The 27,547-nt window shown below is 40.3% G+C and overlaps 1 protein-coding gene and 1 pseudogene across 1 annotated transcript in view; both read left to right on the forward strand.

Annotated features, from left to right (window-relative positions):
* ATM (ATM serine/threonine kinase) overlaps nucleotides 1-23,737 on the forward strand; it is a 156,645-nt gene extending 132,908 nt beyond the window's left edge. The window contains 7 exon segments of the mRNA XM_062196965.1: nucleotides 621-770; nucleotides 3,260-3,425; nucleotides 5,052-5,138; nucleotides 12,767-12,881; nucleotides 18,490-18,553; nucleotides 20,031-20,167; nucleotides 20,261-23,737. Of these exon segments, the coding sequence (XP_062052949.1) occupies nucleotides 621-770; nucleotides 3,260-3,425; nucleotides 5,052-5,138; nucleotides 12,767-12,881; nucleotides 18,490-18,553; nucleotides 20,031-20,167; nucleotides 20,261-20,444 (903 nt within the window). The 3' untranslated portion in view covers nucleotides 20,445-23,737.
* LOC133764880 (pyruvate kinase PKM-like) lies at nucleotides 14,868-17,787 on the forward strand (annotated as a pseudogene).
* Nucleotides 23,738-27,547: the final 3,810 nt, after the last annotated feature.

The raw sequence follows: 27,547 nt of genomic DNA on the forward strand, positions 1-27,547 counted from the left end.
TACAAAGGGAGTTTCATTTCTATCCAAGAAAACATGAGAAAATCTTAGATTTGATGAAGGTGTTTAATGGGTAAAATGGCATTTGGTAATATGATTTTCTACACTCTATGTTAATAGTATGTCATAATTTTAATAAAATTAGTCATTTTCTGTTTATGAATATATTTTCTGTTGGTGAAAATAATAAAACTATAAGGTAAGAATATACATAATGTCATTAACTTAAATCAAAATTGAGACCACATGCATGGGTAGTTTTTCCTAAAGTGAAATTCCTCAAATTTAATTGACACTGAAAGTATAAGGAAAACAGTTAAACTTCTGTGCTGAAAGATCAAAGTATGGGTAAATCACTGAGATAATGAGTATTATTAACAAGCGTGACCTTCCAGAGAATTGTGGTCAAACCCCTTGAAGTCTAAGGAGCAGGGTTAAAAAAAACCACATTCTAAGAGCTGAAGTCTATTTTTAGTTGCTTTCCTCCAAGAAACTTTGTCATGGACAGAAAATTACTAATAGAACTTGAAAAAATACTTCATCCTGACTCTGATAGAGGAATAATCATTAGATGCTCTTTAATGGCTTTCCATTAAATTAAGTTATTTAATCTTTACCTTCAGGTGGTTCCTCTGTCTCAGCGAAGTGGTGTTCTTGAATGGTGCACAGGAACTGTCCCTATTGGTGAATTTCTTATTGACAGTGAAGGTGGTGCTCATAAAAGATACAGGCCAACAGATTTCAGTTCCTTTCAATGCCAAAAGAAAATGATGGTGAGTGGCACTCAGAATTAAAAATTAATGCAGGATTATTTAATAGCTCAATAAAGGTCATAGCTAGCAAATATTATAAAGAAAGTATCAGTTTCGTGAGATAATTCTTAAAGATACTAAGTAAAACAAAGTAAACTTTCCAGAATGAAAGTGTGAGTGAAAAAGAAAGGTTTTAAAACTGTAAATCGGCCAGCGCTGTGGCTTAACAGGCTAATCCTCCGCCTTGCGGTGCTGGCACCCCGGGTTCTAGTCGCGGTCGGGGCGCCGGATTCTATCCCAGTTGCCCCTCTTCCAGTCCAGCTCTCTGCTATGGCCCGGGAGTGCAGTGGAGGATGGCCCAAGTGCTTGTGCCCTGCACCCGCATGGGAGACCAGGAGAAACACCTGGCTCCTGGCTTCGGATCAGCGCGATGCGCCGGCCACAGCGGCCATTGGAGGGTGAACCAACGGCAAAAAGGAAGACCTTCCTCTCTCTCTCTCTCTCTCTCACTATCCACTCTGCCTGTCCAAAAAAAAAAAAAAAAACTATGTAAATTGTCAATCCTTGTCAGATGAGAAATTTAAATATTATTCCATATTTGTTGATTTGTGTTCACTTTGGAGTAAGCTCATTTTAATAACAACAAACAAAAACACTAGCTAAAACAAAAATTACAACCTTTTTGTATTTAACTGATCTAGAGACTTCCAAGACATTTGCCCTATTATTCTGACCATCTGATCTAAAGTTCATTAGCCACATCAGCAACATATATCAAATGCCTCCTATATACCAGGCATTATGCTGAGACTTCCCCTCGTTCTTCTGCCTTTATTGTAAAATTAAAAGAAGTTCAAAGAATTTAAGTTGCCCCTACTCAGTGAGCTAATAAGCAGTGGAACAAGGATTTAAAACTTGTCTTTACAGCTTCCAAATCCACTTACTTTTCATTTTATTGTGGTTTCTGTTGCTTTTTTTTTTTTTTTTTTTTTTTTTTGACAGGCAGAGAGAAAGGTCTTCCTTTTCCATTGGTTCACCACCCAAATGGCCGCTGCGGCCGGCGCTGCACCAATCCAAAGCCAGGAGCCAGGTGCTTCCTCCTGGTCTCCCATGCGGGTGCAGGGCCCAAGCACTTGGGCCATCCTCCACTGTCTTCCTGGGCCACAGCAGAGAGCTGGACTGGAAGAGGAGCAACGGGACAGAGTCCGGCACCCCAACCAGGACTAGAACCCGGTGTGCCGGCGCCACAGGCGGAGGATTAGCCTAGTGAGCCGCGGCGCCAGTCTCTGTTGGATTTTTTTGAAAAATATATGCTAAGTCCTGTAGGCAGTGTGATAGAGGTCTGTATGGGATACAAAGGATATATTGTAGGCATGGAGGAGGAATTGGTTAGTTCTGCCTGCTGTGAATAGTAGTAGAGAAATTTAGATTCATAGAAGGAAGGTGTTTCAGCTAACTTTGTAAATGAATTGCTTTTGCAGGCAGAAGGAGCAAAAAAGCAAAAGGAACAAAGTATGGCCTTTGAGGAAGGGTGGATAGATGGGGTTAGAGTAGTAGTTTTCAGTCAAAAAATAGAAGGTTGCTTATGACATGCTAAGTAATTTGGGCTTTATGTTATAGGCAATAGACGACCTTTAAGAGTAATGGTAAAACGGACTTGGATTTTAGAAGCCTAACTGACAGCACTGGGGGTTATATTTTTTAGAAAGAAGACTAGAGACATGAGATAAAATGAAATATGACTAAGACTAATAATAGAAGGAATGGAGACTTATGAATAAATGCCAGAAATATTAAGGAGGCAGCTGTGTAGGGTTTGATTAGAAGTGAGATGGAGGAAAAGGAGAAGTCAGTGCTTCCCAGTTGTCTGGGTGGTGAATGGTGAGGCTCTTTACTAAATTGAAGAAGGAGCAAGTAGCTGAGGTTTGTCAAAGATAAAAGAAATATTTGTTTGTCTTTGGAAATGATCTCGGGGAAGATTTTGAGTAGGCTGTTGAAGAAGCACCTAAACTGGAACTTGACAGTGGTATCTGGGTCAGAGACAGGTGTAGAGGTCATCAGTGTGTATGTGGCAGTGGAGTTCACTGAAATAGCCAAATGTAGCCTCGGGAAAGTATTAGAAGATTTTGGAGAACAGAGATCTGTGTCAGCTGCTTTGCCTTCCATCAGTACCTCCTCAGTTCTGTTTCTTTTTGCACCCCTAGTGCTAGGATGCCACATGGGATTCTCTGGAGCTATATTTGGCATTTTGCTGTTTCCTTCCACCTAAGTCACATTCACAGAATTTAATTAAAACAAATAATAGTCACTGTTGCTGTGACTCCCTCCCTTAAGAGTAATACAAAAATCCTAAACAGATTATCATTTGTAATGAGTTTTTTATGGGTAAAATAGTCTGTTCATCTCTTCATTGCCTCTGTAGCAATCATTTCTTCATGTAGAAATATAGTGGACATGAATTAGTTGAACACAGTATTAAGAAAATAATTTTTTATGTGCTCTATTTAAAGGAAATACAAAAGAAGTCTTTTGAAGAGAAATACAAAACCTTCATGAATATCTGCCAACATTTTCAACCAGTTTTCCGTTACTTCTGCATGGAAAAATTCTTGGATCCAGCTGTTTGGTTTGAGAAACGATTGGCTTATACTCGCAGTGTGGCCACTTCTTCTATTGGTAATCTTTGTATATCTCATTCAGTGCTTTCTTACATTCTGAGTTTCAGGGAGGGGTGGTGGTGGTGGTGGTGGTGGTGGTGGTGGTGGTGAACCAAACTATCCTAAATCATGAGGTCATTGTGGTGGTGGTGTTTTATCCTGATTCCTAACTCTAACCATAGTTTTCTATAGCTTCTGCTAAAGAGACTTGTACTCCAAGGTAGGGAAATAAGACTGGTTTTTCTTCTTCCTTGTTTTATAGTCAATATAGATTATTTTCTCTTCCTTAAATGCATTACTTTCTGAGTCTTTCTTTGGAAGATAAATTCTCTGATAATTCTATTTGATTTATTTCCTTTAGTTCTTATTATTTTTTAAATATTTATTTATTTGAAAGGCAGAGTTACATAGAGAGAGAAGGAGAGGCAGAGAGAGAGAGGTCTTTCATCTGCTGATTCACTCCCCAATTGGCCACAATGGCCGGAGCTGCACAGATCCAAAGCCAGGAGCCAGGAGCTTCCTCCAGGTCTCCCAAGCAGATGCAGGGGCCCAAGGATTTGCGCCATCTTCTAGTGCTTTCCCAGGCCATAGCAGAGAGTGGTTTGGAAGTAGAGCATCTGGGACTTGAACAGAGCCCATATAGGATGCTGGCACTGCAGGCAGTAGCTTTACCCACTACACTACAGCACCAGCCCCTAGTTATTATTCCTTTATACAGAACCTCTATAATTCAATGAGTGATTCTGTTTTATAGCATTTGCTTTCAGAATAGAAACTTGATATCTATATGTAAATACTGAGTGCACAGCATATATTTTGACTTGGATTTGTAATTTCCAAGAAATTGGAAAGCTAGACAGAGCAATTAGCAAACTTACAGTTTTGAGAACTAATATGAAGGAACATCAGAGATCATCCAATTTATTGATTTTTAACTAAAGACCATGCCCTCCACCTCTTACATATCATGTCTCAGAGAGGGAGGGCATGTATGTTTTGTAAAAGTTTCCAAGTAATTATGAAACTCTCTTCCACACTGAGAAATTACTATTGTGATTCAGCCAGTTTAGTTTATAAACAAGCAAGTAGTTCTAGTTGATGACATAAGAAGCCAGACCCCCAGGTATCCTGACTACCTAAATATTTTTTCTGTAACTCTATAAGGTCTCTCCTTGTGTTAAAAAGCAAATTATCATGTCAATATTTGTCTAAAAAGCCGAAATGCAGTTTTTCCTGGAGGTATACATATATTACAAATTAATAATTAATTTGAGTTGAATAGAAGTCATTAAGCAGAAGGTTTTACTGAAGAAACTAAAATCTGAATGCATGTAATATATTGTTTTAGTTCAGGTCTCAACTTCAATCACACTAAATTTCAAAATGCTAATATTTTTAAATGTGTGCGTGTTAATAAAGAGAAAATGTTAGCAATCCATCTATGATTTTTAAAATACATCATGAATTTAAATAGCAGGATTTGAGTTAAACTCCAAATGTTCAGTTATATACATAATTTCCTTTGAGTAAACTAAAAAACCAAAACTATTCAAAAATTATATAAAGTCAGTAATAAAATTTAAATTATGGCTAAGTGTGTGTTAGACTAGATGAAATTTATGATTTCAGGTATTTTTTTTTTCAGTTGGGTACATACTTGGTCTTGGTGATAGACATATACAGAATATCTTGATAAATGAGCAGTCAGCAGAACTTGTACATATAGATTTAGGTAAGTAATAAAAGATATATACCTTTATTCTATTAATAAATATTTGTTAATCAAGGAATATTGTTTGCCTACCAAGATATTACAAGCATGACACACATGAGGCAGACACATCAAACCTGTGTGTGTTTATATGTGTATGTTCATTGTTTCTGTCTCTGTCTCGCTCTCTTTCTCTCTTACACACACACACACACACAGAGGTCTTTTTTAAAGAACTGTAACACAGTAGTGCTAGAAGGAACAGCTGACTGTCTGAAGTGGATGGAATGTACCAGAAGAGGTGACGTTTGAATTAGGTCTTCAGGAAAAGAATGAAGGATAATCCAGACTGAAGATAGCAGATTTAAAAGATAGAATAACTAAGTTGTAGGATGTGGTAGGAATGGTAAGGCATTATATGTGGCTGGAGTGAAGTTTGCATGTAGTTGATTAATTTGGGAAATATAATGATATTAGTATTTTAAAAGTCAGGCTGAAGACTTCAAACTTTAACTTGTGAAATGAATAGTAAATGAAGATTATTTAAGGAGGACATCATTATGTTTTGGAAAGATAGTTTTAGTAGCAGTTTGAGAAGTACTGGCAGCAGGAAAGTAAGTTAGGGGTTATTATAATAGTTCAGATAAGAAATTATGTAGATGTGGCCTAATGTAGAGATTGGATTGGAGATTGGATTTTAGGGGCATTGTTTTTGTAGTAAACTGCACTGGTGATACTAAGTGGGGAAAGAGGATAGCTAAAACTTCTAGCTAAGGAATAGACTAAAGGAGTTTTGTATAAAATGAGTAATGAGTTTGGAACATTATTTTGAAATATTAATAAGACTTAAAGGTGGATTAGACAGTTTGATATATGAGAAAGAAAAGAATTTGAGTATAATGACACTGTTTCAGTATCTTTAACAGCTAGATTTCTGGAGGAGATTCTGATCTTATTTAGACATCTTTTATAAAGAAGACTAAAGATTGAATCATAAGGAATGTTAGCACTGAAAATACCAAGTCACACAAAAACATGAGGGATAATACAAATCATGGAAACTAGGAAGCAGGGATATTTTGGAAGCCAAGGGATGATAATATTTGGTGAAGGACATCATGTTCAATACTATCTAATAGAGAAAGTTGAAGGTCCACTAGAATGCTGAAAATAGGCCTTTGAATTTTTTTTTTTAAAGATTTTATTTATTTATTTGAGAAGTAGAGTTACAGATTGTGAAAGAGACAGAGAGAAAGGACTTCCTTCTATTGGTTCACTCCCCAAATGGCTGCAACGGCTGGAGCTGTTCTGATCTGAAGCCAGGAGTCTGAAGCTTCTTCCTGGTCTCCCGTGCGGGTGCAGGGACCCAAGCACTTGGGCCATCCTCCACTGCCTTCCCGGGCCACAGCAGAGAGCTGGATTAGAAGAGGAGCAGCCGGGACTCGAACCCATATGGGATGCTGGCACCACAGACAGAGGATTAACCTACTGCACCATGGGGCTGGCCCCAGGCCTTTGAATTTAACAGTTAATCAATCTTATAGGACTAGGACATTGGACTGGGAAAGAAGGGAGGAAGCCAGATTGTAAAAAGATAAGAGGTAAACAACTTACTGGTATACAGTATAGAGTAAGAATGTGGAATTTTTCTGCAAGAAGTTTAGAAGGGAAGGTTCTTGCTTTTTTGCTGAGAGAAGCATGAATGTGTTAGATAATGAAGACACAGGCGAGAAACAAAGGATAATTGAAATAGCAAGGGAAATTATAAAGTATATGAGGGTCTGGTAGCATTGACTTTAGAGTGTGGCCTGCTTAGTTTTTCTGCTGAGAAAGGCAGACAACGTGAGTGCTAAAAAGAAGCCTGAAGCTAGAGAGGAAAGAATTGAAAGGAAGTTAACATTTTCTTCCTTCTTTTTGCTGAGAAATAGAAAGCATACTAATTTAATAAGAATTGGAGACATGGCAATTGGCCCTAAAAGAACAATGAAATTCCCAAACTGGTACCAGGGACATGAGATCACCCTTACTAGAAAGGGAAAAAGACATGCCAAGCAATTTGGGATTGTCCTGTGATGACAATCCTGTTATAGTAGAGAACCAATAGTGTCATCCTGTGATTTTTCTCACAGTCATCAACATCTCTGGAGTTTAAAATTGCAGTTTAAGCCGGCGCCGTGGCTCAACAGGCTAATCCTCCGCCTTGCGGCGCCGGCACACCGGGTTCTAGTCCCGGTCGGGGCACCAATCCTGTCCCGGTTGCCCCTCTTCCAGGCCAGCTCTCTGCTGTGGCCAGGGAGTGCAGTGGAGGATGGCTCAAGTCCTTGGGCTCTGCACCCCATGGGAGACCAGGAGAAGCACCTGGCTCCTGCCATCGGAGCAGCGCGGTGCGCCGGCCGCAGCGCGCTACCGCGGCGGCCATTGGAGGGTGAACCAGCGGCAAAAAGGAAGACCTTTCTCTCTGTCTCTCTCTCTCACTGTCCACTCTGCCTGTCAAAAATAAAAAATAAAAATAAAAAAAATAAAAAAAAAATTGCAGTTTAAAATGGCAGATCTGGTGGAGAACAAGATCTGAGGTGTTGGTGACAGTAATCAACCTTGTTGTGTGTCCCTCCCACTCGTGCCCCTCACATCTCCCGCTCCCTCTCCCATTCCATTCGCATCAAGATTCATTTTCAATTATCTTTATATACAGAATATCAATTTAGTATAAATTAAATAAAGATTTCAACAGTTTGCACCCACACCGAAACACAAAGTATAAAATGCTGTTTCAGTACTAGTTATAGCGTTCATTCACATTGTACAACACATTAAGGACAGAGATCCTACATGAGGAGTAAGTGCACAGTGACTCCTGTTGTTGACTTAGCAAATTGACACTCTCGTTTATGGAGTCAGTAATCACCCGAGGCTCTTGTCATGAACTGCCAAGGCTATGGAAGCATTTTGAGTTCGCCAACTCCAGTCTTATTTAAACGAGGTCATAGTCAAAGTGGAAGTTCTCTCCTCCCTTCAGAGAAAGGTGCCAGGGGATTCCAATACAATCCCATCAAGGTGGCATGTACCAATGCCATCTCACTAGTCCAAGTGATCAATTTCAGTTCACAATTGATCATAATGATAGGTCTAAGAGTCAAAGAGATCACATAAACAAGACTAGTGTCTGCTAATACTATCTGATAGAATTAAGAAGGAGAGAACTATCCAACATGGGAAGTGGGATACACAGCAGACTCATAGAATAGCAGGTGCTCTAAACAGCACTCTGGCCTCAGAATTAGCCCTTAAGGCATTCAGATCTGGCTGAAGAGCCCAAGAGAGTAATTTAGGCATGGAAAGCCAAGACACTCTGGTAAAAAAAATAAATAAATAAAAGACCTAAATGAAAGATCTCTGTGAGTGAGATCCCAGTGGAAAGAATGGGCCATCAAAGGAGGAGGTAAATTTTTATTTTTAAGAAAGTTTTATTTATATATTTTTAACATACAATAACAGAGGGGATGAGATAGAGTGAGATCCATCAGGTAGTTCACTCTCCAGGTTCCTGCAACAGCTGTGGCTGGACCAGGTTAAAGCCAGGAGCCAGAATTCCATCTTGATCTCCCTTGTGGGTGGCAGGGACCCAAGTACTTGGGCCATCATCCACAACCTTCCCAGATGCTCTAGCAGCAAGCTGAAACAGAAGTGGAGTATCCTATACTTCAACCAACACTGTGATATGGGTTGTGGGCATCCCAAGCCATGGCTTAACCTACTGTACCTCAGCACCCACCCCTATTTTTTTCTTTGTAATTAAGACATTATTAGAGGTTTTATGTGATGCTTATAGGTTTATGTGGTCACAGTATGATGCTTCTGTACGTGTACACTGTGTGTTCTGCCTAAATCAGAGTATTTAACATTGCCTTGTCATATCTTTATATTTGAAGTGTTTTAGCTCCTCTCTCCTGGTTCTTCATAAAATACTTAATAGCTTATGGTAAACTGCAGTCACTCTACTATGCTATAGAACACTAGGATTTATTCCTTCTATCCAACTGGGTTTTGGTACCTCTTATCTAACCTCCTTGTCTATACCTGTCTCCCCCCACCCTTCCCAGCTTCTGTTAATCACATATTCTAAATTTAGTTTGAGTATATTATATTTGTATTTTCATTTGTTTGAAGAATTTTTTTCCTCATTGATATCCTTGATCCATTGTACATTCAATAGCATGATTTATTTTATTGTAGTCAGAGAAGATACATCATTCAATTTCAATTTTTATTATTATTTTTGAGACCTGGTTTGTTACCTAACATAGGGTTTGCCATGAAGAAAGTTCCATGTGCTGATGAAAAGAGCACATATTCTGTAGCTATTGGACAAAGTGTTCTTTAATCTCTTTTAGGACCATTTCTATATGATATATTTAACATCGGTGTTTCTTTGTTGGTTTCTTTTTTAAAAGTTGTTTTATTTATTTGAAAGGCAGAGTGACAGGAAGAGACAGAGAAAAAGAGAGATCTTCCATATGCTGTTTCACTCCCCAAATGGCTGCAATAGTCAGAGCTGGGCTGGGTCGATGCTAGGAGCCTGGAATTCCATCCAAGTCTGCCACGTGTGTGACAGCTGTCCAAGTTTTTGGGCCGTCTTCGGCTGCTTGCCCAAGTACACTAGCAGGGAGTTAGACTGGAGCCAAGACTGATCAGAGGGGCCAGCACAGTGGCGTAGTGGGTAAGGCCTCAGCCTGCAGTGCCAGCATCCTGTATGGGCCCTGGTTTGAGTCCCGGCTGTTCCACTTTCAATCCAGCTCTCTGCTATGGCCTAGGAAAACAGTTGAAGATGGCCCAAAGCTTTGGGCCCCTGTACCCACATGGGAGACCCAGAAGTAGCTCCTGGATCCTGACTTTGGATCAGCACAGCTCCAGCCATTGCAGCCATTTGTGGAGTGAAACAGCAGATGGAAGATATTCTCTCTCTCTCTCTCTCTGCCTCTGCCTTTGCCTCTGCCTCTGCCTCTCTGTAACTCTACCTTTCAAGTAAATAAATGTTTTAAAAAAAGACTGATCAGAGCTCCAATATAGGATCCCAGCATCACAGGTAGTGACTTAACCCAGTGTGCCACAATGCCAGGCCCTATTGATTTTTTTTTGTCTGCTTGATCTGTCCATGTAAAAGTGGTTGAAGCCTACCGCTATTGTTGTAGTGAAGCCTTTTCCTTGTTCTAGATTTAATATTTCCTCTATAAAAATGAATGGTTCCATGATAGATGCATATATATTTACAGTTATACGTCTTTTTGTTGAATTGCTCCCTAAATCATTATCTAGTGACGTTTGTCTCTCTCTCTCTCTTTAAAAACTATTTTTGACTTAAAGTGCATTTTATCTGCTTACTTTGGGTTTCTATTTGTGTTGAATATCCTTTTTCATCACTTCAGTCTGTGTGTGTCTGAATTTCTTACATGCTTAGGAAGTTTAATCCATTTACATTTGAGGTCATTGTTGATAGCTTTTTTTGTTGTCATTAAATTTATTTATTTGAAAGGCAGAGTTAGAAAGAAGCGGAGAGAGAGAGAGAGGTCTTCCATCCGATGGTTAACTCTCCAAATGGCTGCAATGGCCAGAGCTGAGCCAGTCCAAAGCCAGGAGGCTGGAGCTGCTTCCGGGTCTCCCACGTGGGAGCAGGTGCTCAAGGACTTGGGCCATCTTCTACTGCTTTCCCAGGCCATGTAGAGAGCTGGATCGGAAGTAGAGCAACTGGTACTCAAACCGGTGCCCATGTGGGATGCTGGCATTTCAGGCAGCGGCTTTACCTGTTTCGCCATAGTGCTGGCCCCTTGATAGCTAGCATCTGTTGGGTAGAATATTCTTGGCTGGCAGTGAACTTTGAGTTTGTCATTAAGATGTTTTAGCCTTTATGATTTCTGCTAAGAAGTCTGGTTTTCATCTAATGGAGCTTCCTTTATACATGACTTGGTGCTATTCTTTTGCTGTTTTATTATAGAATTCTTTGTCTTGAACTTTTTACAGTTTTACTATAATATACCTAAAAAGGACCTTTATTAAGCACATCTGTTTGGAAACCTTCCTGGACATGGGTGTCATGTCTTTCCCAAGATTGATTTTCAGCTGTTACTTCTTCTATTCTTGTCACCTCCTAGAACCCTCATAATTCAATTTTTTTTCACATAATTAGTGTCTGATAAGTCTAAAAGGCTTTCTTCATTTTTTTATCTGACCAAGTTATTCCAAAAGACCTGCCTTTCAGTTCATGACCTCTTTTTATTTTTCCTTGATCTAATCTATTAGTGAGGCTTGTAACTATTTTTCATTTATTTTTATTAATGTAAACATTTAGTGTAACTCATAGGTAACAATTCTAAGAACATCAGTCCTTCCCTCCTTCCTTTATTTTTTTCTTTTAATGTTTGCAGTAGTATATTTTTAATTTACTTTATAATCACAGGCTTAATCCTGCACTAAAGAGTTCAGCAGGTAAAAAGTAGAAAGACTACTGTTTTACAGGAGTATATACAAGGGTTGTAAATAATAATGAAATCCCAAGATGTCAGTTTCACTCAAATATATAAAATCTTGTTTGCACTCTGTATATTAACTACTACAAATCAGAAAAAACAAACGATATTTGTCTTATTTCAACATGCATACTGGCCTCCAGTTCCATCTTTTTTGTTAAAAAAGACAGGATTTCATTCTTTTTCATGACCAAAATATTCCATTGTGGAGACTTACTTAATGGGGATGGAGTACCTCCATGGGAGTAAGGTAGTATGGTTTGTTTGACAGTGGGGGCAGGGCACCTCCACAGCAGAGAGCATTCCTGTCTCGGGACTGCGGGCAGGGAGCTGCTCCAGTGGCTTGGGAGGGTGATTGCCCACGGATAGCGGTGGAGTCACAGCAGGTTGGGATTGTTTTCAGAAGGGCGCCATGCTGCAGCCTCCTGGGTGGAAGAGGGTACTACATGATACAAGTTTCCCCTCTGGAGCAATGCAGTGGCACACCCTCCCAAGAATTCCTCAACTGGGCCTGGATCCTGTGGGGTCTGGAGCATTCCCCAGCAGCAGACGTTTCAGGTGTCTGGTGCCAATGTGGGCTTTCGAGGGCCTTTTCCTTTAGCTTTCCCCACTTGAGGAAGGCTAGCCTAGGTTCAGATTGATTTGGGCTGGGGTGATGGGGCTGTTGATGTTGTTCCCCCTTGCCCGTTTGCCAGACCATCTATGGTCTCTCTCCCCAGAATTACACACACTGTATTCCAGCACTCTCCCGAGTATTCTAGCCATTTAATAGCTGTTTGTTCTTCATGTCTGATCCTCCTCTGTTCTGGGGGAAGCATATCTAGAGCTTCTAGTCAACATCTTGTCAGAATGAATCTGCTGCATTTTAAAGTGTACCACTCTTCGTTCTGCCTGCATTTCTCCTATCCAGCAGTGTCTGTGAAATCTACCTCAAATCCAGAGGTAATAATTTCGTGATATAATTAATTAGTAAAATATAAACTAAAGGGTTCTTTTTAAAAATGAGTTATTATGGCACTAACAATTTCAGGGTTGAATTATTTGTTGCCTTTGCAAAATCCACATGTCATTGGGAAGAAGGTAAATTAGTTGTCAAACTTCCTAATGTCCTTATGTTTTTTACTTTAGGGGTTGCGTTTGAACAGGGTAAAATACTTCCTACTCCTGAAACAGTTCCCTTTAGACTCACCAGAGATATTGTGGATGGCATGGGCATTACTGGTGTTGAAGGTGTTTTCAGAAGGTAAGTGATAAACGTAAGGGAGGGAAGAAAATTTCTGGGGTCAAAATTATTTGGATTATAGATTTGTACAGATAGATCTCAATACTAGAATTACATGTCCATGCTTTACCAGTACTAAAGAAAAGACCCTGGTTAACGTGAATGATTGAGGAGCTGGTATTGTGGCATAGTGGGTTAAGCCACTGCCTCCAATGCTGGCAATTCAAATGGGCACTAGTGCAGGTCCCAGCTGCTCCACTTCTGGTCCAGCTCCATGCTAATGCACCTGGGAAAAGCAGCAGCAGAAGATGGCTCAAGTGTTTGGGCCCTTCATCCACGTTGGACACTTGGATGAAGCTTCTGACTCCTGGTTTTGACATGGCTGTTGGGACCATTTGGGGAGTGAACCAGTGGATGGAATATATTCTCCTTCTCTCCCTCTCTTTCCCCTCCTCACTGCCCCCCTCCCTTAACTCTGCCTTTCAAATCAATAAAAATAAATCTTTGAAAAAAGAAAAGCAATAATAGATACGACATCCTTCCAGCCATAATGGACTTAACCTAATATGACATTCATACTGTTATTTCAACCTGCTCTGGCTCTGGCAGTGGCCCACCTTTACCTTTAACACCTCGTGCTGGCTACTCTCTTTTCCAGTCCAAATTTTTTAAGACTTTTTGATGAATATATAATACTTAAATTTTAATGGGGTATAGCAAACTATTTTAAAACATTTATACAGCATAAACTGATCAAGGGAGGCAGTTGCATTATCTACTTCCTTAGCTGTGGGCTCCCCACTATGCTTTAAAACACTAGATCTCATTGCTTCTAAATGAATTTTGGTGCCTATTTAGACAACCTCCTTCTATGTCCTCTTTACTAATATTTCCCATACTTTAGTAATCACTATTCTCAGTTGAGAGCCACTTTTTAAAACTTGCATATGTGAAAAGATCATGTGGTATTTGTCTTTCTGTGTCTGACTTATTTCACTTAACATAATGACCATTAGTTCCATCCACTTTGCTGCATATGTCAAGATTTCATTGCTTTTTATCACCAGATAGTATTCCATTGTTTTTATATGTCTTTATCATTTATCTATTAGTGGAAACCTAGGTTGATTCCATATCTTAGCTAATATGTATGCAGCTGCAGTGAACATGGAAATGCAGGTATCTTTTTCATATGTTGATTTTATTCTTCTTTGATATATATATGTCCAGAAGTAGAATAGCTAGGTCACATGGTAAATCTGTTGTCCTCTATCTCCTCTCTGTAACTCTGCCTTTTAAATAAATAAGTAAATCTTTTTAAAAAATATTATTTTCTGAAGAACTTCCTTTCTGTTCTCCATAACAGCTATACGAATTTGCATTTCCACCAACAGTGTATAAGGTATCTCATTACTCCACATGCTTACTAGCATTTGTTACTTTTTTTAATATACGAGCCATTCCAACTGGAGTAAGATTAGATAGCTTATTGTGGTTTTTTTGTTTCTTTGTTTCCCCAGAAACTTTTTATTTGAAGGTATAAAAACTTCATGCGTTTCATAAATACAACTTTAGGAACATAGTGATTTTCCTACCATACCTACCCTTCCACCTGTACTCCCACCCTTCTTTCTTCTCCCTCGCCTATTCCCATTTTTTTTTTTAAGATTTATTTTATTTATTTGAAAAAGTTACACACAGAGATAAGGAGAGGCAGAGAGAGAGAGAGAGAGAGAGGTCCTCCATCCTCTGGTTCACTTCCCTGATGGCCACAACAGCCAGAGCTGCGCTGATCCAAAGCCAGGAGTCAGTAGCTTCTTCTGGGTCTCCCACACAGGTGCAGGGCCCCAAGGACTTGGGTCATATTCTACTGCTTTCCCCGGCCACAGCAGAGAGCTGGATGAGAAGTGGAACGGCTGGGTCTTGAACTGCCGCCCATATGGGATGCTGGCACTTCAGGCCAGGGTGTTAACCTGCTGCGCCACAGCGCCGCCCCCCCCCCCCATTTTTATTTTTTTTTAAGATTTATTATTTGAAAGGCAGAGGTACAGAGAGGCAGAGACAGAAAGAGGTCTTCGATCCACTGATTTATCACCCAAGTGGGCGCAACAACCAGAGCTGGGCCAATCCGAAGCCAGGAGTTCTTTCTGGGTCTCCCATGTGGGTGCAGGGGCTCAAGGGCTTGGGCCATCTTCTACTGCTTTCTCAGGCCATAGCAAAGAGCTGGATCAGAAGTGAAGCAGCCAGGACTAGAACTGGCACCCATATGGGTTTCCAGCACTGCAAGCAGTGGTTTTTACCTACTACACCACAATATTGCACCCCCATTCTTATTTTTTACTAAGACCTATTTTAAATTAATTTTATACATATACGATTAACTCTATAGAGTTCAACAAATAGTATGAAGAAAAAACCTTCCTCAGCAGTTGAGACAAGGGCTGTTCAAAGTCGCTGCATCTCGAAGTGCCTATTTTACTTCAGTAGAATGCCTTTTATGTACTCTGTTAGTTACCATAGATCAGGGAGAACATAAGGTATTTGTTCTTTTGAGATTGACTTATTTCACTAAGTATGGTGTTTTCCAGTTTCATCCCTTTTGTTGCAAACAACAGGATTTCATTTTTTTTACTGCTGTGTAGTATTCCATGGTGTACATATCCCATAATTTCTTTATCCAGTCTTCAGTTGACAGACGTTTGCATTGATTCTGTATCTTCACTGCAATAAACATGGAGGTATAGCTAACTCTTTGATATGTTAATTTCATTTCCCTTGGGTAAATTCCCAGGAGTGGGGTGGCTGGGTCACATGGTAGGTCTATATTCAGATTTCTGAGGTATCTCCATGCTGTATTCCACAGTGGCTCTACCAGTTTACATTCTCACCAACAGTGGACTTAGGGTATCTTTTCCCCCACATCCTTACCAGCATTTGTTTGCTGATTTCTGTATGATCACTTTTGTTTTGATTGCATTTGATTACTACTGATATTTTAGCTCTTTGTTGATGAGAACTATTAGGTGCTCATTGTTGGGGATAGACACTACATTTTTGTTTAAAAGGAACTTATGTTCTAGTATAACTTCCTGCTAAAAAGTAACTTCAGCTCCTTGTAGCTTTCCCAGCATAGGTCTATATACTCAACTTCTATTGAGGCAGATTCCCCATCAAAGTAAGCTAATAATTACTACAGTAACCAAAAACAAAGAGTATTGGCAGAGGAATCAGCTGCAGGTCACCTTGAGACTGCTATACTGCATCCTGCACAGAATGGCATGGCCAAGCCCAAGATCCACCTGCTCAGTGGTCCAGCTGGAGCCAAGGACCTCATAAGCCCTACAATGAAGCCAGCACTGCATTCATTTGGACCCAGCAGCTGCGTACGACTGTGATTAACATCTTGCTGGTGCACGTGTGCTGCCAGCACATTGACTCGCTGCCTGTCATGCCCTAGAACACTGGCATCATCTGAGCTATTGGCCCTGCCTTCCGGTCTCTGGAGGTGATTAAGTCTGGAATGAATGTAGCTCATATGAACTTCTCTGCTAGAACTCGGGAGTACCACAAGAATGTGCACCCAGGCAGCTTTGCTTCTAACCCCATTCTCTATAATCAACCTGTTGCTGTTGCTGTGGACATGAAGGGACCTGAGATCCATATGGGCTCATCTAGTGCAGGAGCCCTGCGGAGGTGGAGTTGAAGACGAGAGACACTCTCAAGATCACTCTGGGAAATGGAGAAATGTGCCAAAAACATCCTGTGGCTGGACTACAAGAACATCTACAAGGTGGTAGAAGTGGGCAACAGGATCTGTGTTGATAAAGGACTTGGATGTCTTTGAAGATGAAACAGAAAGATGCTGACTTCTTGGTGATGGAGGTGGAGAACGGTGGCTTCCTAGGCAGCAAGAGGGGTCTGAACCTTCCCAGGGCTGTTGGGGACCTGCACACCATATCAGAGAGGGACATTCAGGATCTGAGCTTTGGGGTACAGCACTATGTAGATGCAGTGTTTGCCTGTTTCATCTACAAGGCAGCTGATATCCATGAAGTTAGGAAGGTCCTGGAGAGAAAGGAAGGAAAAAGATAATCTGCAAAATTGGCAATAATAAGGAAATTCTGAAGATTGAAGAAATTCTGGAGGCCACTGATGGTATCAGGTTGGCCTGTGGTAAACTTGGTTTTGAGATGTTGATGAAGAATTGGCAGTATACCCAGGCTGGGAAGCCTGTTGTCTGCTATACAAATGCTGGAAAGCATGATTGAGAAGGCCCACTGTACTGAGGGCTTGATTGTGGCCAGCGTGGTCCTGGATGGAGTGGACTGCATCATGCTGCCTGGAGAGACAGAAGTGACTACCAGCCCGTGGAGGTTTTCTGCATGCTGTACCTGGTTACCTGGAATGTAACAGTTGCATTCTACCATTTGCAGTTACTTAAGGAGTTCTATCACCTAGCATCCATTATCAGCAACCCCACAGAAGCCACTGCCATGGGTGCTTTGGAGGCCTACCTCATGTGCTACAGTTGGGCAGCCATACTGGCCAAGTCTGACAGGTCTGCTCACCATATGGCCAGTTACCACCCTTGAGCCTCCCCCCATCATTGCTGTGTCACCGAATCACCAAACAGCATTGCAGGCCTATCTTTATTAAGACATCTTTGCTGTTGTAGGTAAGGACTCCATCCTGGAGACCTGGGATGAGGATGTGAACCTTTGGGTGAACTTGGCTATGAGTGTTGGCAAGGCCCAAGGCATCTTCAAGAAGAGTTGTGGTGATGCTGACTGGGTGACAGCATGGCTCCAGCTTCACTATCACCAGTGCGTGTGGTGCCTGTATCGTGATGGCCAGCATCCCATTCCCTTCTCAAAACCATTCATTAGGGCAGCAGTGCTTGCAGTGCCCCCTTAGGACTGTAGTGTAGGTAGGTATGCCAAGACACTAGAAAATATGACATCAGCCCCCATGAAACGTAGCTGTTCCGAAAGAAGGCACAAGTAGTTCTACCAATAGCCTGCTGCCCATGCTGTGTTCCCATGGAAGCCGGGACAGAGCAGGAATGCATTGCCCAAAGCCCCAGAGCTTATATCCAGAGGTCAGAGCACACTCCTAGGTGCTCTGTGTTCAGTTCCTATAAAATACAGATACCCAGAGAACTCCTGACTCCATCTGGGGTCGTAAGACACTGCACCTTAGGATTGGGCAGTGGGTCCATTTGAAGCAGACTTAGAATCTGGTCTAACTCTGATGTGTGCTTGCACATGTTCCCCGCTCCACTCAGTTGTCTGCCAACAAACATCACTTCCACCTTCCATTTTTCCCCATAAGCTGTTTCCAGACCTGTTGCTCTACAGCTTGCCTGTATGAATTAAGAACAGATGTTTCATAGTAGTATCATTATAAATGCTAGGCTTATGAAATATTTACGTGTGTGTGTTCATTTCAGAAGAGAGTCCATCCTGCCTAGTGTTCTGCCTTTTGAGATACATATTTGGGAATTATTATGAATAGTCTCAGCATACCACACTTGAGTGTCAAAATATTAAATTCTAATATTATTAAATATTTAAATTAATAATATTGGTGTGTAACAAAATCAATATTTATATTGTGTTTTACTCTGCAGATGCTGTGAGAAAACAATGGAAGTAATGAGAAATTCTCAGGAAACTCTGTTAACCATTGTGGAGGTAAAGTATAAGCAATTTTTGGATTTTGTTATCCAGACTTTCTTGCTAGGAACTCACTGATGTGAAGAGCACAGCTTCATTTTAATGTGGAATGGTGCTCTGCAGCAGAGGGATAAGGTGCACACTAAGCATTTTCACACACGAAAAAATACTGGTTTTAAGGGTGCATGTTTGGCCTTGCGGTTAAGATGCCACTTCTTTTGTAGTATAACAGGTTCAAATTCCAGCTCACCTCCCAATTCTAGCTTTCTGCTGAGGTGTACCCTGGAAGGCAGCATATGATGGCCCAGTTAGCTGAGTTTCGGCCACCCAAAAGGAAGACCCACATTAAGTTCCCAGCGCACATCTTCAGCCTGTCCCAGCACAGGCTTTTGTAGACATTTTAGGTGTAAACCAGTGGATGAGAGTATACCCTTTCAAATTTTTTTTTTAAAGTAATTAGTTTGAGAATTCCTCCATTTCCCTCAAATTTCTTGAATGTTACAGCATGGTAAGTATTTTCTAGTCTTTAATACATAAATCTATACTTTAACACCCTAAAAATCTCATGATATTTTCAGAATGGTTTTCATCAGAAATTAGTCTTTATCTTCTCTTTCCCTGCGTAGGTTCAGATGGAGATCAGAGTGTCAGCAACATTATTAGAGGAACAAGGCTTACAAGTGAGGGCCATGCTGGCTTAGTCCTAATGCTCCCTCACTGTCTCTCTGCTGTCTTAACTATGGGACAGCTCACCTTAAGCCTAACTAGTAAACAAAATTCTTTTGCTCTTAAACACCAGAGCAGTTAGTTGTTCTGAACATCCAAAATCAAAATTCCCTCATAACCTCATTTTCTATAATTTGACCTAAAGTCACTTGCTCTATCCATGTCAATTTTTTTGGAATCCCAATTGTACTCTGCACATATATCTCAAGATCCCAACGATGGCCTCAGATTTTGGTGTGGAGATTCTGGTAAATTATACTCCTTTTTTCTCTACACAAATTTGGGACTAATTAAAAGAGCCATAGGAGTAAGGTAGAGGTCAGAGAGTTGAGTTTGTTATTGCTGAAACAAGTTTTATTGGAGAACATGACTTAGGGGTGAGGCCTGATTATTGCTAGTGCTCTTCTCCAAGTGCTAACACCTCCTCTATTTCTTGGCATAGCACAGTAAATGGAGAATTGGAGCCTACAAATGCCCTTACCCTTGACTACCCTGGTCAAGAGTAGATGGTGCTTACCTCCTGTCAATAGATGGATTTCACTCAGTCAGGAAACATGGATCAAGGGATGTCACTCCCCACCTTAGGGAATGAATTCAGGATGGGATGAGAAGCCTGGAATATTAAAGTTAATGTTGTGGCTTCCTCCACAGAGAAACATAAAGTGTGTATAATAAGCAGCTATGCCTCTCCCATCAATTACCATGACACTGGTGCTATTTCTAAATAAATGATTAAAATGCACTTTTTAATTATCTATGTTGTGTTTAGGTCCTGCTGTATGATCCACTCTTTGACTGGACCATGAATCCTTTGAAAGCTTTGTATTTACAACAGAGGCCCGAAGATGAAACTGAGTTCCAGTCCACTCCCAATACAGATGACCAAGAATGCAAACGAAATCTGAGGTGAGCAGTATTTAGGAAGGAAGTTGTTTACATTTTATTTTCAAGGTCCTTTAAACTGTTTCCCCTCATTGAAACCTTTGTTTTTCTCATTAGTGACATTGACCAAAGTTTGAACAAAGTGGCTGAACGTGTCTTGATGAGACTTCAGGAGAAACTGAAAGGAGTGGAGGAAGGCACTGTGCTCAGTGTGAGTGGACAGGTGAATTTGCTTATCCAGCAGGCCATGGACCCCAAAAATCTCAGCCGGCTTTTCCCAGGTTGGAAAGCTTGGGTGTGACTGACCTTCAGATTATGAATTATCCTGGCATTCAACTTGTAGAAGTCATATTTGGACTTTATTTTTAGTCTGCCCACAGAATTTGCATAAGGATACGTATTTTTAAATGAACATTTTTGCAGTGTTTATTTTAATCCTTGATTCAAAGACCATCCAAAGATGGTTAGCTTGTCCCAAGTAATCTCTCTACTGCTATATGGCAGATACTATTGTTCTGCCTTCATGCTTTACTGGTAAGCTAAACACTTGTTTCTTCTCAAGTATGTATTTGTATCCTTTACAGTCGAATCATTGACATTTGCATTAGTTTGAAAGCAATGGAAGTGAGAGTGACAGTTTCTCCTTTAGTATAAATTAGAACAAGTGTATATGCTGTAACTGTGAGGTCCATTTTGAAACTTGTTCTCCAGATATTATGTATAAAAACTTAATTGCCAGTATAAAAAAGGACTTTATATTTGTAACTGTACCATAGTAAAACTACATTAAAAACAATTTGAAAACGGGTCTGTGAAACAGATTTTCAATAGTTAGGAAGATCACCCAGTGTTACTAAATGCTGGATTTACAGCTTTCAAAGACACAGTGTCAATATTTTTGAATGTATATTGGACTGAACATAACCTATTTAAGGTCCTCTATGGCAGCAGGTTCTTTCTGTGATGACTTTCTATATCTTCTAGATCATGAATTTTCTCATAATCGTTTTTTTTAAACTTCAATTCCTTTTATGTCACAGATATTGTATAGTTTCATTAACTCAAATGTCTGCTGTTTACCTACTTTTGTTATTCAGTAGGAATTTTCTTATGGAATTTTGAGTGAACTGGAAGAAGAGCAATGCCTTCCAGATGAATTTGATGTCTGTTTACATCTTTTTTGAGAGGTAGAGTTACAGACAGAGGGAGGGAGAGACAGAGAAAAAGGTCTTCCATGCATTGGTTCACCCCCCAAATGGCTGCAACGCCAGAGCTGGCTGATCTGAAGCCAGAAGCCTCTTCTGAGACTTCCAGATGGCTGCAGGAGCCTAAGCACTTGGACCATCTTCCACTGCTTTCCCAGGCTGGAAACGGAGAGCTGGATTGGAAGAGGAGCATCCAGGATACAAACTGGTAATGGAAGACCAATCTTACTTTAATTTCTTGGCTTCAGCATTTTGGTTTCTAGATGTCAGGAGTAGAGTACTGAGAGATGACTGTCTTGTGCCAGAGCAGATGCACTTCACGCATTATATCCCTGTCCTGGTGGACAGCATATTTTCTTGATACCTTTTTCACTAAAGGTAGAACCCTGTGTGTGTCTCTGAGCTTCATGGTGAGGGAAGAGCATATAGTGTCTACACTCTCTGCCTTTGCAAGTTCAGTGTTCTCCATATAGATGCTAAAGCTGAAACTTGCAGGGCATTGAGATTGGTAAATTGTGCCAGGACAGGAACAGCATCAGCTTAGGTATTTTCTTCTCTGGTGTTCAGTTAGCTTCATTTTAGACTCAAAGTACCCCTAACTTTGTATTTAAGAGAATGTTTCTTATACTTTAACATTTCTGTGTTTTTTTGGTAGGGAACAATAAGGGGTCTATTCTGATACATAGCTAGAAGTGGAACGCTTTCCTATCTTCCATACTATTATCTTGGCGTAGAGTATTCCAAAAAAAAAAAGTTGTTTATCAAAATAAACTTTTAAGTCCATTTTCCATGAACTTAGTATAAATCTATCCTTCACCCTTAGGTAACTGTAATGGATGAACTTGTTCTTTGTTATATAAACACATTTCTTATGAAGAGTTGGCTTTTTTTTTATTTTTAACTGTCAGTGGCAAACACTTGTATCCAATCTCCACAACTTTCTGGACTATGATTATCTTGGTTTGGTTTCTAAAGAATCATTCTAAAAATTACTTTGCATTCAAATGACAAACTTCACTTACCTTCTTAAGCCGCCTAAATGAATAGCTTGTATTAATTGGTAGTTTTATTACTGTAGAGAATCAAGGGAATGTAATAAGTTTAGAATGTATTTAACAAACCTTGAAACCTTCATGGATGAAATAAGAAATTATCACCTAGGTGGTAAGTTCTTGCTGGTTAATGCATTCAAAGAGCTTTGGATGTCATTCATTTTCTCTTCAGTCTTAAATAGAATAGGAAAGGAGTCTTCCAGCACACTGATATTCTTTTCAGTGGATTTGAAAAATTCACCAAAATTGCAGATATCATAAATGAATTTCAGATTATAAAAGAAGTAACTGAGAAAGCAATATTACTGAGAACAAGTGAGGAGTAATTTGTAAACTGAACACCTGACATAAATGAAACATCTCTATTCCTTACAACAAAAGTGATTAACTTTAGTGATGTTACCCAATTTATACCTGGAGGAAGTGAAGTCTGTAGAAATAAGGAAATATGTGATCAGAACAGAGTAAATTGCAAGTAAAATATGGACATAAAAAGTATATGGACTTAAAAAAATTCAGGTGAAAAGAATACAGATTTCACACAAGGTCAGTGGAAAGTCAGAGAAGCTTCTAGAAAAGCTAATAAGTTACATATTACTTGACTGACAGCCCTCCTACCTTGCTCTGTGCTTGTCAGAGCTCCTGAAAGTACTTATATATAGGTACATAAGTACATACTATCATGACCATGGATTTAATAGTGTATGCACTTACACATGTTTATGGCCTAAAGCAAAGAGGAAAAGTCTTGGACTTTGTAAAGAATACAAGGGGCTAGTCTTTTCAAAATACGGAGATACATACTATTTCAAGTGTTTTGACTATACCTTAATGAAATTGTCAATTTATCATCATTGAATGTATGTTATTACTACACTGTTAATCTGTTAAGAACTTTTATGAATAAAAATTCTAAAAGTGTGGTAGGACTCACCTGTTTTATTGAGTGTTCCTTGGGCCAGGCATGAGGCTCATTCCCAAGGAGACAACAGTGAGTGGTCAGGCATGGTCTGCCTGTGTAGAGTTCACTTTCTGGGTAAGATAATGCAGTGTGGGGCTGGCGCCGTGGCATAGCAGGTAAAGTCGCCGCTTGAACTGGCACCCACATGGGCTGCTGGCACTGCAAGTCTCAGCTGCTCCATTTCTGATCCAGCTCTCTGCTGTAGCCTGGAAAAGCAGTAGAAGATGGCCCACGTCCTTGGGCCCCGGCACCCACGTGGGAGACCCGGAAGAAGCTCCTGGCTCTTAGCTTCTGATCAGCACAGCTCTGGCCATTGCGGCCAGTTGGGGAGTGAACCAGTGGATAGAAGACCTCTCACTCTGCCTCTCCTCTGTGTAACTCTTTCAAATATATATGTGTGTGTGTGTGTATATATATATGTGTGTGTATATATATATATTTATATAATTTTTTTTTTTTAAAGATAATGCAGTGTGAACTGGGAGCCCACTACTTAGGGCCAGTAGGTTTGCTGCTTCACAGTCTCAATATTCTAGTTGTTTTTCCTACTTGCCTCAAAGGCAGATGACTATTATTTTTGGGGGCTTCAAAAGTGTTACAGTTCACATTTCTAAGGTCTAGAAGAATATAATAGTTACAGAGATTCTGGTTCCTAAATGGGATGTTTACTTTCCATCAGTTTAACATTTTTAAAATAACTAAATGCAACCCCTTTCATAGTTTCAAGCTGTTTGGTCTAGTTTCTGAAAAAGTGAATTTTATATTTATAAAGTCAAAATTTTCACAAAAATTGGATTCAGAACTTAGTAAGGTAAAGATCACATATAATAGGAATTATCTCTTGAAAAAACTTAGTAGTGGAAAGAACAGGTCATCAAAGAAGGAGGTACCTTTCTCTGAAGGGAGGAGAGAACTTCCACTTTGACTATGACCTTGTCTAAATATGATCAGAGTCGGCGAACTCAAAAGGCTTCCATAGCCTTGGCAACTCATGACAAGAGCCTAGGGTGATTACTGACGCCATAAACAAGAGTGTCAACTTACTAAGTCAACAACAGGAGTCACTGTGCACTTACTCCTCATGTAGGATCTCTGTCCTTAATGTGCTGTACATTGTGATTTAATGCTATAACTAGTACTCAAACAGTATTTTACACTTTGTGTTTCTGTGTGGGTGCAAACTGTTGAAATCTTTACTTAATTTATACTAAATTGATATTCTGTATATAAAGATAATTGAAAATGAATCTTGATGTGAATGGAAGGGGAGAGGGGAGGGTTGTGGGTGGGAGGGAGGTTATGGGGGGGGAAAGAGCCATTGTAATCCATAAGCTGTACTTTGGAAATTTATATTCATTAAATAGTTAAAAAAAAGAAAAAACTTAGTAAAGCACAGCATACATAGTTTTATGTGCAGCAGTATGTATAAGTATGTACTTTCGTGGTATATGAATCGGAAACCATAATTCCCAAACAAGGGTGATTTTGCTTTATTTTTCAATTATCATGTAAACTAAAATTTGCTGTTTTGATAGTGTAAGATCGTTATGTACTTCATGAATAAAAAAGCAAAAATCCTTAGGAAATATTGGTAAATCAGTTTCATCAATATAAAAATACATTATGACCAAATGGTTTTCCAAGAATGCAAGGTTGACTTGTTATTTGAAAATCAATTTAAATAAGCTAACAGAGTCAAGCCATATAATCATGTCAGTAGATGCTAAGAAAGATTATGACAGAGGAGGATAGCACTGTGGTTTTGTGGTAAAGCATCCCATATGGGTACCAGTTCAATTCCAGACGGCTCCACTTCCAATACAGCTCCCTGCTAATGTGCCTGGAGAAGCAGTGGAAGATGGCCCAAGTGTTTGGACCCTTGTACCCACCTGCAAGACCCAGAAGAAGCTCCTGGCTACTGACTTGAGATTGGCGCAGCCCCAGCCATTTGGGGAGTGAACCAATGGATGGAAAGCTCTCCCTCCCTTTGTTCTCTCTGCCTTTCAAATAAATAAGTATACCTTTAAAAAAAATTATGATGCAATTCAACATTCATTCATGATAACATTTATCAAACCAGGAGTAAAAGGAATAGCTTCAACTCAAAGTACATCTTTGAAAACCTTACAGCTCATGTCATACTTACTGATGAAAGACTAATTGTTTTTTCCCCTAAGATCAGAGACAACAAAGATGCCACTCCCACCACTTCTATTCCACACTTTACAGAGTTTTCAGTTTTGAAGTGAGACAAAGAGAAAGTAATAAATGACATACCTTTTGGGGAAAAAAAAATTTTATCTTCAGTTGTAGATGATATGATCACTTAAGCTCCTAATAGAGATTTTTTTTAAAATCCTTTAAGGTCCAGTGGTAAAAGGCAAAATACACAGCATCAACATTATTTCTGTATACTAGCAATGAGCAATTGGAGACAAGTTTAAAAACAAAAATGTGAAATAGTTGGGCATAATTTTTAAAGATTTACTTACTTATCTGAAACAGTTACACAGAGGGAGAAGACACAGAGAGGTCTTCCATCTGCTGGTTCATTCCCCAGATGGCTGCAATGGCCAGAGCTGCACGATCACAAACCAGGAGCCAGGAGTCATGCGGGTGCAGGGGCCTAAGGACTTGGGCCATCTACTGCTTCCCCAGGACAAAGCAGAGAGCTGTATTGGAAGTGGAGCAGCTGGGACTCGAACTGGTGCCCATATGGGATGCTGGCACTGCAGGTGGCAGTTTTACCTGTTATACCACAGCACCAGCCCTGGGGCACAATTCTTGTAAAGTAGCTGCATTACCAGTACTCTGAAAATTATAGGGGCCAGCTCTATGGCTTAGCGGGTAAAGCCACCGCCTGCCATGCTGGCATCCCATAAGGATGCCAGTTAGAGTCCCAGCTGCTCCGCTTCTGAACCAGCTCTCTGCTATGGCCTGGGAAAGCAGTAGAAGATAGCCCAAGTCCTTCAGCCCATGCACCCACGTGGGAGACTTGTAAGAAGCTCCTGGCTCCTGGCTTTGGATCGGCTCAGCTCCGGGCGTTGCAGCCATCTGGGGAGTGAACCAGCAGGTGGAAGACCTCTCTGCCTTTGCCTAAAGCACTGTTGAGAAAAGCCTACATTTACAAATATGTACTACATTTATCAAGTGAAAGACTCAATGTTAAGACAGCAGTTGTCCCTGAATTGGCATGTATGTATGTATGGAATCAATCAATCCTAACAAAAATTTCCAGTTTTGATATTACTTTAATTACAAAACAAAAATTGTAGATCAATATGCCTGATGAATATAGATGCAAAATAATTCAAAATATTAGTCAAACCCAACAACAGATCAAAAAATAGAATTCACTATGATCAAATAGGATTCATCCCCAGTATGGTACAGCATATGCACATCAGTAAATGTGATTCATCAACAAACTGAATAAAAATAGTGATCACCTGAGTAGACACAGAAAATAACAATCAGTATCCACATGGACCCTCAACACACTAGAAGGAATATACCTCAACATCATGAAGGTTTTTTTTAATGACAAACCCATACCACTATCATATTGAAAAGATAAAGCATTTCCTCTAAAATCTAGAACAATACTGGGGTTCGATATAGTACCATTAGTTTTAGCTAGAGTGTGCGGGCCAGCCACACCAGTCGAATGGAACCTAACAGAGGGAGAGGGACCTAAAAGAGAGACAAGCGATCGCAGAGAATGGAGCCAAGAAAACAAGGCTGATCAAGACTCGTTTATTCCAATGTCTCGGTGGTGGTATTTATACATAACCAGCTGTAGAACAAAAAGGCACAAAAGATAACATACGTAAGCAACTTACCGGGGCCTCTGGTAGCCAGGTAAATTTTTTTTTTTTTTTTGACAGAGTGGACAGTGAGAGAGAGAGAGAAAGGTCTTCCTTTACCGTTGGTTCACCCCCCAATGGCCGCCGCGGCCAGCGTACCGCGCTGATCCGAAGCCAAGAGCCAGGTGTTTCTCCTGGTCTCCCATGGGGTACAGGGCCCAAACACTTGGGCCATCCTCCACTGCACTCCCAGGCCACAGCAGAGAGCTGGACAGGAAGAGGAGCAACCGGGACAGAATCCGGCGCCCCAACTGGGACTAGAACCCAGGGTGCCGGCGCCGCAGGTGGAGGATTAGCCTATTGAGCCGCGGCGCCAGCCT

The sequence above is a fragment of the Lepus europaeus genome, chromosome 7 (genome assembly GCF_033115175.1).
Source record: "Lepus europaeus isolate LE1 chromosome 7, mLepTim1.pri, whole genome shotgun sequence".
Lineage (NCBI taxonomy): Eukaryota > Metazoa > Chordata > Mammalia > Lagomorpha > Leporidae > Lepus > Lepus europaeus.